At 43.9% G+C, this 13,836-nt stretch overlaps 1 protein-coding gene across 1 annotated transcript; it reads right to left on the bottom strand.

The window, feature by feature from the left end:
• Positions 1-652: 652 nt before the first annotated feature.
• LOC127631386 (protein FAM222B-like) lies at positions 653-9,501 on the bottom strand. Its single transcript, XM_052109492.1, has 3 exons — positions 9,404-9,501; positions 7,289-7,413; positions 653-7,052 (listed from the first exon to the last, which is right to left on the bottom strand). Exons 2-3 carry the CDS (start codon positions 7,365-7,367, stop codon positions 5,338-5,340), a joined length of 1,794 nt encoding a protein of 597 aa, XP_051965452.1. The 5' UTR covers positions 7,368-7,413; positions 9,404-9,501; the 3' UTR covers positions 653-5,337.
• Positions 9,502-13,836: the final 4,335 nt, after the last annotated feature.

Below are 13,836 nucleotides of genomic sequence, written 5' to 3'. Positions count from 1 at the left end.
CCCTTAAAAATCATGTTGAATTTTTTTTTTTTATTTCGAATTATTAAAACTTTTACATAATGGTAACACCACTTGACATTTTTAAATATTTTCTGACTTGATCTTTTTGTTTGTAGAAATAGCTAAGAAAATGTTTTCAATGATGTATGAAACATGAACACAATGATTAAATTTCTCTTAACTTAATACATGTGTTTTAAACTACATTTAAAATTTTTAACACCTCAGACAACCTTATTTGTAAATAGATAAAGCGGACATTTGATTTATAAACATACTCAATTCATCCATCCATTCCAGTGATTGCTAGAATTGTTAATATTTACAATCAAGTTTTGACAAGACATTATTTTTGTATCAGTCACTGGAGACTGATGATATTGAATATAGCAAAAGGAAAACATATTTAGCGACAACATTTTTTTTAGAAGGTGGCACCAATACATAGATAAATCTATCACTGCACATATTTTAGCGATTAATCAAAAATAATTCCTTGGCACATAAACTTTAGCTAAGGCAGTTTTGTCCCTGCAGCTACTCGTGATCAAAATGCCAGCATTTTCATAAAGTCCCAACTGTTGAAGAAAAATAAAAAGGACACACCACATTTTGCAAATGCAAGTCAAACTTTATTTTGGTTAGAGGGGAATATTTGTGCAACACGTTCCTGAATTTTTTATCTGGAATGACAGTTTTCGGTTACACAAAACAGGTGCGCATTGCTACCATTCAAGTGAAATAGTTTTTATTGGTGGAACAAGATGAGACACACTCGAATCCTCATAACATACTCCCATAGGTCAAAACTGCCATTGTGTTGTTGGGGGGGGGCAGGAGTGCATGTGCTCCAAAAGACAAAAACTTTCTAGAGCATTCCTTCCAATGTCTCAAGGACACTAGGGAGTTCAACAGCCTAACACTCGCCACCTAAACTTGCGATTCAGCAGCAACTTCTCTCATCCAAATGGATCTCGCACCTGCAGCAGCATGTGACGTTCTTTTTTTTTTACTATCAGTAGTTTTTTAACAATATAAGTAGCTCAGTCCCCCAATTTTGAGCTGTGCACTACATCTATGGAATGTGCACTAGCGCCAGTCAATTTTCCATTCCAACGGTCACATGCACACAGTCCACATCAGCCCAGAGGAGGCACTTCACATAGAGATAGTAACTATTAAAAGAGTAACCTGGCTTTGTACTCTTGAGCTGTAACAAGGCATGAAATGAGGACTGAGAGAAATACAGAGTCTAAACGTTCAAGATTTACAAATGACAGTCGACAGGCAAATGGAATAACTTATTACATCTGCCAATGCTCAACCTATTAACAATATTGCATTGCAAAAAAAAAAAAAGAGGTATAATTTAAATTAGATCTCATCTCTATCCTCACAACATTTATAAGAAATGTATTTCTTTTGTTGTTGGAATGAAATAGCAGCTTCATGAGCAAAGTAAGTGACATGATTGAAAGCTTAAACTAGGCCTAAAAAGCCTTGTCGCCAAATGTTTATTCGCATTGAAGCTTATATTTTTATATATCATGCCAAATTTATGTGTTTTGCCATGAAAGGAAACAGATCAAGGACTTCAATATTTTTGCTGTAATGGTTAACAAATCAAATTAAAAAGGCAAGTTTTAAAAAATACAACATGGCGTGGTCTGAATGCGACAATTGTTACAGCCCAGTACTACACATACATTGCTAAATACAAAAAATTATTCGCTTAGGAGTTTTACACCCCCTGATTTACAGTTTCACAAAAACAAATGTAGCTAAATATCATTAATTTATATTCTACACCATGCCTATTTTCAAGGATCAAATATTTAAGGCTTTTGAGGGGCAAACAGGGAGGCTATGATACTACTTGTCACAGCTCCACCCATTCGCTCATCTGCATTTGCTCCACTCGTTACAATAATGTCTGAAAATACCCGTCATCCACTGCCAGATGGCCTGCCCTGATAGAGGTGGAGAGACTCTTGCAACATCTCTACAAGCTTGAGTCGAGGGAAAATATGAGAAGAGGCACAGGTAGACCTGAGAAAGAGAGAAATCTCTTCAAGGGAGTTAAACTGTGGTGTATAATATGGAAAACACCTAAAAACCAAAGAGGCTGTTTATCTAAAAGAAGCTAAAGCGGGCACTCAAAAGTTCACCCCAAAACTTCTATAAATCATGAACCATTTTTAACTAAAGACCAAAGTATACTTAAATACTCAAACGTGAACACTCGTAGAGGACGCGTGAAGCAAATTTCGTAATCAGCAGAGTGCGCAAGCACTGAACACACGCAACCCGATTTTCTAAAGGCCAAAGTAGGCTATACTTCGGGTATGCATGTTGCAGATCATTTAATGCACAGTATGTGTGACGCAAATTGCGCCATCAGCGCAGTTTAACCTTGTGCCGCCTAGATTTTCTATTAGATTTTCGGTTGTGCGCATCGTCTGTGCAAGCGCTGGTCATTGACTGTACTAAAAGAGTACCACAAAGCAGTTGTAGTGCGCATGCGTCTAACACGTTCCTATTTGTTTGCGGTCAGAATAGTATACTCAGAAAGGCAACACGGTCGACCACGCGCAAGGCTATCCAGAACACGCAAAAACGAAGTATACCAGGACCTTAACCACATGTCTTTGAACGTCTCAGAATGCGCATTTGCCTGGAATTATTTGCACGAATTCATGAATCCACATGGTGGCAACTCACATTTGAGCCATTGCTGTCACAAAGAAACGCTAGATGTAATCAGCGCTAAAAAACAGGATAACAACAACAACGGTAAATTTGCACGTGAGGAGGTCTGGATGTCATGGCACGCATGCGCAAACTGCCTGTGTATGCGCGCACCGTCAAATGGACTATACTTTGACAGGCTCGCAGACGCTGAGCGTTCGCGTCAAAATCAAAGTATACTTTGGGCTTAACTATTAACCATGGTGTCATTTCAAACTTGTTTGTCGTGATGTTGTCTGTGGTACACAAAAATAGAAATTGTTTAAGAATTGTTATGCTCTTACAATGTCAAGCTCCAATTAAGGACAATTAAACACCTTGAAAGTGGTCCATACAACTTGTGTGATTTATTCATTATTAATCTTCATCTCTGATTGTGCACATGTTCAGTTTAAAAAATGGTGCCATTTTTTAATTCTGGATCCAACAACTGCATAACGATTCATAAAAAAAATTCTACTCATATGTTCCACACACACACACAAAAAAAACCGCATACAGTTTGGATTGATATTTGTATGATCAAATAACAGAATTATAATTTTTGGTGATCTATTCCTTTAAAAAAAAAAAAAAAAAAACATCTGTTGTTTAGGTTATTTCCCATAATTAAATAGAACCAGACTGTCACTGGCTGTGAATTTCAGCTATTTTAGATAAGTACAACATGACACATGAAGTGCCAGGGGTGGGTGGAAAATGCATTGGCAAGGTTCAGCTGACAGACAACAGCGTGTGACGGAGATGGAAGTGATCCCGCGAGGGAGCAGCAGTATGGTGTTATTGATGGAGCAAAAGCAGGGAGCCAATTCGCCCTGACACACAGCATTCACACCGGCTAATCACACCTCTTAGTTACAGTAGCACAGCAGTGCTGCCACAGGCTAACCCTGTGGTGCTCATTTATATTACGCTGACATTGACACACTTCCATCCAATTATGATCAAGGACATCTTTCCTTTCATAACGAACTAACATGAGAGGATGATAGAATTCTTCCAAAAGGAACATTTGGGTCATCCTTTAAACATTGGTCCGCTTCAAGACCTGTAGTGAGTGGGAGCCTGATGTCACACACTCTCCAATGAAATTCAAGTAGTAACAATTAAATTGAGACAAAATAAAATTCTAAGCTATGCAATTAGGGCACAGCACAAGTCCCAATGCAATTGCATTTAAATAGAAATCTAATAAATGATAAAAAAAAAAAAAAAAAAAAAAAAAGCATTAGTTGACACTTCAAGGTAGGATCATCCTTTTACACAATGTGGCTTGACACAGCCCTAGTGTAACATTTCCACCCAAGACTTTAACCTGATTCATGTTCAACAGTCTGAAAAAGAAACAGTCTTGTCATGTGTGCACATCCCATTATCAGTTTGCACTTTCATATCGATTCAGAATTAGTTTCAAAAGTACAATATGTAAACATTAACAGGGGAAAAATTAAATCAAACTCTGTACATTGTACATGTAAGCTGTTAGCTTAGATGGAAGAAACAGCCAGATATCTCAGTATCATGGCACCCCCCTTCAGTGAATAAGATCAACCTGTTAAGAGTTAGTACTTCAAATCTCAAGTAGGCCTAAACTACATACAAATGGCTTTTGCCAAGGAGGAAGCAAATTAATGTGCATTTTTTGTGGTACATTTTTCCTTTCAAATGACACAAATCAGCCACAATATTAAAAGCACCTGCTTAATTTTGTATAGGTCCCCTACGTGCCGCCAAAACAACACAAACCCGCATCTCAGAATAGCAATCTGAGATTATATTCTTCTCACCACAATTGTACAGAGTGGTTATTGGAGTTAACGTAGACTTTGTCAGTTTGAATCAGTCTGGCCATTCTCCGTTGACCTCTCATCAACAAATCATTTCCGTCCACAGTACTGCTGCTTACTGGATGTTTTTGAAATGATTGACCTGTATATGCATGATTTTATGCACTACAGCCACATGACTGACATTAGATAACCGCATGGATGATTGTTGGTGCCAGACGGGCTGGTCTGAATATTTCTGTAACTGCTGATCTCCTGGGATTTCACACATACCAGTCTCCAGAATTTACTCAAAAGGGTGCCAAAAACATCCAGTGAGCGGTAGTTATACAGATGGAAATGCCTTGTTGATGAGAGAGGTCAACAGAGATTGGTTCAAACTGACAAAGTCTACAGTAACTCAAATAACAGGTTTGGTGCTGTTTTTGCTGCATGAGGGGGACCTACACAATTTTAGGCAGGTGGTTTTAATGGTCTGGCTGATCGGTGTATACAGACCAGATAGCAATGGACAAAATAGTGCTAATCTAACAAAATTATGCTTTTATGGCTGTTTTCTGAAAAGAAAATAATAAATACATGCCTACTTTTGTCCAGAGGCTACTTAAATTAACAAATCTAAACAAAATAAAATTACATCAAAATGGCACATGGGGGTGGGGTGGTTCAGCTCTGCGGTAGTCACGGAACAGGAAACATTCAGTAGATCACTTACAAGACTGAGAACAAAATGGGGAGGGGAGGACTTTTCCTTACGTCACCTGACTTCCACTAACTCAGGACTAGTGCGAATGGCCGCAGCTCATCTGTACCCTGGGTGGTGAATGTGCACATTTCTACTATCACCTGAATCTGCGACCCTGCGCATTTTTGCCATCGTGCCAGTATTCTGTGCTCTGAAACAAGCCGTCTGGAAGTCGCCACCCATGTACTCCATGGTCTGCATCAGGTTCGTCTGGCTAGAGGTGGCCGCCCCAGTCCTGTACTGTACTCCGGGGGTACAGTCTATGGAGGCTCCTGAGAGGCACCCATGGAACGGCCCCACCAGGTCTTGGGACCCTGAGCTGTCACTGTTTGGTGTTGGCAAGATGCTGTTCCAAGGAGGCTGCATGTAGTGGCTGTAACTCATGCCACCTGGCATCCCATTGACTGGAGGAGAAGGCGTCGGTTTGTCTGTAGGGGGCTTCAAGTTGAAGGGATGACCCATGCACACTTCTTGTGGGTAGCTCATGCCCTTAGTCAGGAACCCACTATGCCCCACCAGGGCTTCTCTGGGCAGGTTCTTGCCCTGGTGAGCTCCCTCAGGAAGGTGTTGAAGGTGTGCCAGCTGGTGCTGGCCAGCCCAAGGGCCCTGATGAAGCTGTGGTAACTGTGGCTGAGTGTGCTGCTGCTTCATGTCACTATGGTAAACGGGCATCCTTTTCATGGAGGTAATGTCGGGCAGTGGTAGGGGAGGGGTGGGACCAGCTTTGTCCGAGTTACCAAGGATGCAAGAAGGCAGAGGGCCCATGACAGGGTTGTGCGTGCACACCCGGGAGCTCGCGCTAATGAGTTGGTTGCGGCTAATGGGGCTAGGGTTGGCTATCTGTCCTTCACAAACAGAGGTAGAGCCCATGCAAGCCCGTGCCTGGCAGAACTGGTTGATCTGATTGACGATGTGGTTCAAATCGCTGGGCCGATTCTGGTGCAGGCTGGCAGCCATGGATAGCGGGATGGTTGAGGTAGACACAGTCACATTGGGAGGGGCATCAGCATCGGGCAGCTTGCGTGGCATCTGTAAGCCCGTCAGGGGCGGCTGTAAGACCCCGGGGGCAGATGGGCCAGCGCAACTGGCCTGTGGCACCAGTTGGGATTGAGGGAAACCCTGGGAATGCTGCATGTTTACCGTCTGCGCCATATCAGGCAGATGCCGGAGTCCCTGCTGACCGGGCAACTGCTGCATGAGAGTCTGTTGGTGGTTTAGGGCGTGGTGCGGTACTGGCTGTTGGTGAGCCTGGCTCTGACGAATAGCCTCCTGATGGGCCAGGCTCGGCTGTGGTTGTAAACTAGCCTTCTGCTGCTGCAGGGATTGAGAGTGGGCCTGCAAGACCTGAGAGTGAGCGAGACTCTTCTGGCCTAAAGGAGGCTGCAACTGAGACAGAGTCTGAAGGTGTGGAACAGTGTGAGGAACGTTTAAAGTGCTGGGATTGGCATAAAGCCCAGTGTGCGGGTTCATGATGAGCTTGGGGAGAAATCGGGCTCTGCCGCCCTCAATGTCCTTGAGAATCCCTTTGACGGGGACTTTGACAATGGCCAAGAGGCCCGTCCGGGTGTTGACCTGAGGCGGGTAGGGGCTGTAGCGCTGGCTAGAAGTGTCGAGACCGTTCACGGTGCGGCGGATATGCTTCCTCTGAGGTACTTTAACGCTATTGGGGAAGATTTTTATAGTCAGTGGGTTATTGGCAACTTTCTTAGCATAGGCATCCAATTCCGCTGGGGAAGGATAGTGTGCTGATCTCATTCTCTGTGTAGTGTCCCCTGTAAGCGAGACAAGATGACAATGAAGGGTAATTCAAGGAATGTGGAGCTCATATGGTAGCATTTACAGTAACTGCTTATCAGGGCCCAATCAGAACAGAGCCAAGAAGCTTATTCACTAACAAAGGCATAGAAAGATAAACTAGGTCAAATGTACATACTTCTCTCCAAAGCATGTAGTCTAATCAGAACAATGCTAATTTCTGTTGAAACTAAGGGTGTTAATGAGAGCTTACATTTCTGAAGTCCAGTGTTCATCTGCGTGTGAGAGAGAAGCTCGAGGGAGGGGTCTGATACTGGCAGACAGGCCAGCATGTCACACCGAGACTAATGCAACATTGGACTTGTACTCCTCATCACACTGCAAAGGAAGTGGTCACATCAGGAGCAAAAATGGATTCATAACATCCATCTCTTAAAATACATGGAGTAAAAAAGGAACATTAGCTCTTCTCAGAGGGGAACATTGGCGATATCCAATGGAGATGTTAGGCAGCTGGAAAACATTGCCTTAGTCTAGGTTTGAGTAAAATTACCGATTTTCTGATTAACCTTCATTTGAACAATTCAAATATTGAGTTTTAAAATCCAAAGATCGATCTTATACTAGAAAGTTTACTTCAGTTTTGGTTGTGTTTATTATATCTGTTAAATAAATTGCAAATCAACCGCATAGTTTGGGCCCTGAGTAAATTATTATTTTTGTTTTTTAAATGTACTAAGTTAGTTTTCCTGTATAATTTACAGCATTAGCTGAGAGAATGTATTTCATATGTAGGCAAAATTGACATTATAACCGAAATACAACAAAATAAATTCAAAATAGAAAACTTCTGAATCAGAATCAAATCAAAGCCTGGAAATCTGTATCGATACCCAGCCCTACATCAGTCGCCATTTACTTTAATTGCATTCCTCCATACAATAAAAGTGAATAATTACTGAGGCTAACATTCTGCTTAATATCTCCTTAGAAATACAGGTTTGGAAGAACATGAGTGTGAATAAACAACAGAATTGTAATTTTTTTTTGATGTACTAGGTCCATAGTATACTAGTTTGATGGTCAACAAATGACATGATTTACAGCCCGCTGCAAGAAAAACAGCCATCACAGTAGTATTCAAAGGCCCTACCAAAGCTAACTTACCTGAACATCCATCAAACGCTGGAGCAATAGAACTCTGTAATTGCCTTATTGTAGCCATTTATTTAAATATCATGCATTCATCCATGACCTTTTTAAATGGCTCTCTGAAACAGCTGGTGTCAGGGCCCACGGTGCACACCCTGCAGTTTGAGTGTCAGGAGTGCACTGCAAATGCATCCTCCCATCAGCCTGGCAGGTGCCCAGGGGCACGGCAGGGGATGCGGCAACACGACCACAGGCCACATGCTCCCAGCTGACTCCTCCAATCTGAGATGTGCAGGTGTCAAAATGTGCAGTCGAGACAGAGCCTGACATGTTCCTCCAACTTACCTGCCCCCAGCTATTATCATCTGGTAGCTGCTTTTAATTTTACAGTGAAGGAGGTGTTATCAGCTGAAGCTTTGACACACAAGCTCTAAAACACTCAGGTATACTGGATCAATTATGAATCAGAGAACCACCCCATGTATCCCTTCTCATATCACCTCCAAAATGGACCAATAAATGGGAGAGGTATTTTTAGTTGGTGATCTCCAAGTAGTTTATCACAAACCTTTGAAAAGAGTTCAAAATGTAGACAAACTCACAGCTCAAATCAAATACACTATGGCCAGCAACTCTCAGCCATATGTCTGGCACATACTGTAAATACGCACTTACTTAATAAAAGACAAAAGAGGCTTTGAAGGAGCTGAGCTTTAATGTGTTAACCTGGAATACAACTCATTATCAATATGACTAGCTAAGCATAAAACTGAACCATCTGAAGTTGAAAGTGCAGATCGTAACCTTGCTGCATCATCCTCCCTAAAATAAATTAGCTAGCCACCTAACTTTGCTTAGCCACAAGCTACATACACAAAAATGATCTAAACACACAGACACACTATTTTGGGTCAATGCAGTACACTGGACTCACATCTATCCTTTGGACCAACGGTGGAAGTGATATAACCAGCTGATTGTATGTTTGCTGTGTCCATATAAAGCCCAGCTAACTAGCCAGCAGGCTAAAGCTAAAGTAAATGGTGATCAGAGTGAGATCTGAGCCTGTCTTGATATCTCAGCGTCTGTACTTGCTACTGCCACTAGCATATAGCCTCTGTCTTCTTTGTGCGAGCCACTGCCCGGCTTTCAACTCGCAGTTTCTTAAAATCGCATTAAAATGATCAGATCTGATGTGTCGAAAAGGGAAACTTACTCTCTGGCTTCGGGATGAGACGTGCGATTCTTTAAACGAGCATTTTGGTGGGTTATTCGGCACCTGTGCTCTCCTTGTGTCGAAAAAGCACTTGTCTAGTCACTGCTGCTGCCCAGTGCCCACTGCTGCAGCCTATAACCAGCGCATGCGCAATACGCATTTCCCACGCGTCTTCCTCGTTGAGGTCGAGAAGTGAATATAACTTCAGAGCGCCACCTATCGAATTGGAATAACATTGTCATGTTGGTTTATCAATCGTTTTTTGTCCAGTTTAAAGGGACAGTCCCCAAAAAAAAATCTCTCATAATTTACTCATCCTCATGCCATCCCAGAGAATATTATTTCAGCTCTGTACGTCTTTATAATGCGACTGAATGGTAGCCAGAACTTTTAAGCTCCAAAAAAGCAACAGTGGAGTGGTGGTGGTGTAGTGGTCTAAGCACATAACTGTAATCAGAAGGATGCTGGATTGAGCCCCACAGCAACCACCATTGCGTCACTGAGCAAGGCACTTAACTCCAGGTTGCTCCAGGGGGATTGTCCCTGTAATAATTGCACTGTAAGTTGCTTTGGATAAAAGTGTCTGCAAAATGCATAAAAAAGTTTAAGAAAAAGTAACAGATCAATATTTAAGTAATATTTTACTATAACTCTCCACTTTCATTTTAAGTATACATATATAAAGGTATAAGAGTAATACAAATCTGATATATGTAGGCTTGAATAGTAAATAGATGTTAAACATTGTTTGGAAACAAATCTCTAAATTTAAAGAAAACACGTTTGTAAGGAGGTACTGAGAGAAGACCTGAGGTAGAGCATTGTGTGCGAGTTATGTAGACACTGACAGTGCACTAAAGTGACTTTCGATTTAGTTTAAGAGCAACAACAAGTAGTAAACAATAAACCAGTAACCAACATCAAAGAGGCCAATCTAAAATTCCTTAGGGCCATATTTTCACATGGTTAAGATCTTACAAATAAACCATTTGTGAACAAAACAAGGCCTACAGCATACTTGAATAAACCTAAAAATAAATGTCTTCTCAAATGTATATTTCCTATTATATAAATGTTATTTTTTTTTTAATTACACAATTCAATATGATGGAATTTTGTTATGAAATTGAAATGTCTTTTTTTAATAATTTTTCTGAGTGTTGGATGTATATAAATAAAAACAGAAAATATACTTTAGGCTAAAATATATTTTTGAATGAGTAAACAGCTGAAGACCTCGCTTCTACAAGCACTTAACCTATACACAAGCATAAGGCACTATTTAATATAAAAAATCCTTGTTTTCTTCTTCTGCTCTATAGCTTCTGTTCTATTCTTTCTACTATTAGAAGTTGGCAGTGCAATACTGCAGATATGGTTGGCTTTTGTATGACGAATTGCTTATGATTCTCATTTGTAAGTCGCTTTGGATAAAACCGTCTGCTAAATGACTAAACATACATGTAAATGTACATATTAAATGATTACAAACAGTTTATATCACGCTTCACAATTTAAATAATATGGTTTTCTTTTATTTTCTTAACTTTTTTTTTGCATTATAGATATTGTCACAATTCAAAAACTATTAATAGTCCTAAAACAGCCATTATCTGCATGGGAAGTATTGTGTTATTTTTTTTCTCTTGACTTTGGCTGAAATATGACCTGGATATGTTCTTGCAGGTTTTTGTGTGACACACACACACACACACACACACACACTTGTTGTGTTTCCATGTTTTATGGGGACTTTCCATAGACATAATGGTTTTTATACTGTACAAACTTTATATTCTATCCCCTAAACCTAACCCTACCCCTAAACCTAACCCTCACAGAAAACTTTCTGCATTTTTACATTTTCAAAAAACATAATTTAGTATGATTTATAAGCTGTTTTCCTCATGGGGACCGACAAAATGTCCCCACAAGGTCAAAAATTTCGGGTTTTACTATCCTTATGGGGACATTTGGTCCCCACAAAGTGATAAATACACGCTCACACACACACACACACACACACACACACACACACACACACACACACACACACACACTTCCTGTTGTTCCAGTTTCCTTCAGCACTTAAATGCTTACCAATGTCCCCTCTGCCATTAACCTGTTTCTAAATGACTTGTATCCTACCACACATGTGACCACCTTTTTCTAATCCTGATCCTAGAAATAACAAATGGATTGATTGTCTTGTTATTCACCAAAGCTTTTGTATTTGGCAGCTGCTTTTATGACAGCACAACAAAAAAAGTGGCAAAAATATGGTACTCCAATATGGTACACGGGACGAGGATCTAAACGCAGCAAGGTTTATTAAAAATAAAAGGCAACACAAAAGAACACGAACAAAGGAAACATCCACGATGGGAAAAGGTAAACAAAACACAAAAGGCAAACCAAGGGTTAACATAACACGGAAGGCATACACAGGGATAACTGTGGCGAAAACAAGTGTGAGTGCAGGCAGTGAGAGAGGCCAGGAATTGTGGGAATTGTAGTTTATACACAGACAGTGAAACACGGGGCGGACAACAAGGAAAACGTGACATGGAATGTGACGTGCTGAGTGAAACAGAAAATACGGACCGGCCCACAAGGCACGTGACATGGAATGTGAGAAGTGGCGTGTGAAACAGACAACACGGGGCAGACAACACAGGAACGTGACATAGCCCCCCCTCAAAAGGACCGGATTCCAGACGGTCCTAACAAGAATAGAAAAAATAAACAAATGTTCAAGGAGAGGGGGGCTAGACAAGGGGGAAAACAGACAGACCAAAGGGGCCACAAGGGACACAAAGACAGACTAAGGATGCACAAGGGACACAGAGACAGACCAAGGAGGCACAAGGGACAATTAGGCAGTCCATGGGGGCAAAAGGGGCAATTAGGCAGTCCACGGGGGCACAAGGGGCAATTAGGCAGTCCATGGGGGCACAAAGAGCAGACAGGCAGACCAGGGAGGCCGAGAGGGCAGTCAAGCAGTCTCTGGGGGTGTGTGAAGGGAACCGGGTCAGGTGGCCTGGGGGGCATCCACAGGGTAGGGATAGGCTTAGGAGGCCAGGGAGGTATCGACCGCGCAGGGACAGGTTTAGGTGGTCTGGGAGATGGCCGTAGAGCAGGGGCCAGTTCAGGGGGCCTGGGAGGAGGCCATCGGACAGGGACAGGTCCCAGAGGCAAAGCTGAGAGGGGCTCTGGAGATGAAGCTGAGGGAGGCTCTGGAGGCTCAGGAGGCGGAGCTGAGTGAGGCTCTGGAAGCTCAGGAGGCGGAGCTGAGGGGGCCTCTGGAGGCGGAGCCAAGGGAGGCCCAGGAGGCGGAGCCGAGGAAGGTTCAGGAGGTGGAGCCGAGGAAGGCTCAGGAGGCGGAGCCGAGGAAGGTGGTGCCGTAAGAGGCTTTAGGGGCGGAGGCCTGGAAGGCTCTGGAGGTGGAGCTGAGGTAGGTGGCGCCGTGGGGGGTTTCAGAGGCGAAGACCTGGTAGGCTCTGGAGTCTCTAGGAGCAGAGCCGTAGGAGGCTCTGGGGCCGGAGCCGTAGGAGGCTCGGGAGGCGGAGCTCTAGAAGGCTCTAGAGGCGGAGCTGTAGAAGGCTCTGGAGTTTCTGGGAGCAGAGCTGTAGGAGGATCTGGGGCGGAGCCGTAGGAGGATCTGGGGCGGAGCAGTAGGAGGATCTGGGGCGGAGCTAAAGGAGGTGGAGCCGTAGGAGGCTCGGGAGGCGGAGCCGTAGGAGACTTGGGAGGCGGAGCCGTAGGTGGCTCGGGAGGCGGAGCCGTAGGAGGCTCGGGAGGCTCTGGGAGAGGAGCCGTAGCCGTAGGAGGCTCGGGGGGCGGAGCCCTGGGTGGCTCGAGAGGCTTGAGGGGCGGAGCCCTGGGAGGCTCGAGAGGCGGAGCCCTGGGAGGCCCGAGAGTCTTGAGGGGCGGAGCCCTGTAAGACTCGAGTGACTTGAGGGGCGGAGCCCTGGGAGGCTCGAGAGGAGCCCTGGGAGGCGGAGCCCTGGAAGGCTCATAAGGCTTGAGGGGCGGAGCCCTGGAAGACTCGAGAGACTTGAGAGGCGGAGCCCTGGAAGACTCGGGAGGAGGAGCCCTGGAAGACTCAAGAGACTGGAGAGGCGGAGCCCTAGGAGGCTCGGGAGGAGAAGCCCTGGAAGGCTCGAGAGACTTGGGAGGCGGAGCCCTGGGAGGCTCGGGAGGAGGAGCCCTGGAAGACTCGAGAGACTTGGGAGGCGGAGCCCTAGGAGGCTTGAGAGACTTGGGAGGCGGAGTCCTAGGAGGCTTGAGAGACTTGGGAGGCGGAGCCCTAGGAGGCTTGAGAGGCGCTGGCTCTTGGACGGTCATGGCTGCTGGCGCTGGCTCTTGGACGGTCATGGCTGCTGGCGCTGGCTCAGGGACTGTCATGGCTGCTGGCGCTGGCTCAGGGACGG

The sequence above is a fragment of the Xyrauchen texanus genome, chromosome 38 (genome assembly GCF_025860055.1).
Source record: "Xyrauchen texanus isolate HMW12.3.18 chromosome 38, RBS_HiC_50CHRs, whole genome shotgun sequence".
Taxonomy (NCBI): Eukaryota; Metazoa; Chordata; class Actinopteri; order Cypriniformes; family Catostomidae; genus Xyrauchen; species Xyrauchen texanus.
The sequence above is the reverse complement of the archived record's forward strand: the minus strand, read 5'-3'. Positions and strand labels throughout refer to the sequence as shown.

Coding starts and splice junctions, on each gene's coding strand:
- LOC127631386 (XM_052109492.1), bottom strand. CDS start 7,367: ATGCTGGCCTGTCTGCCAGTATCAGACCCCTCCCTCGAGCTTCTCTCT. Junction 7,053..7,288: donor GAACACTGGACTTCAGAAAT/GTAAGCTCTCAT, acceptor TCTCGCTTACAG/GGGACACTACACAGAGAATG.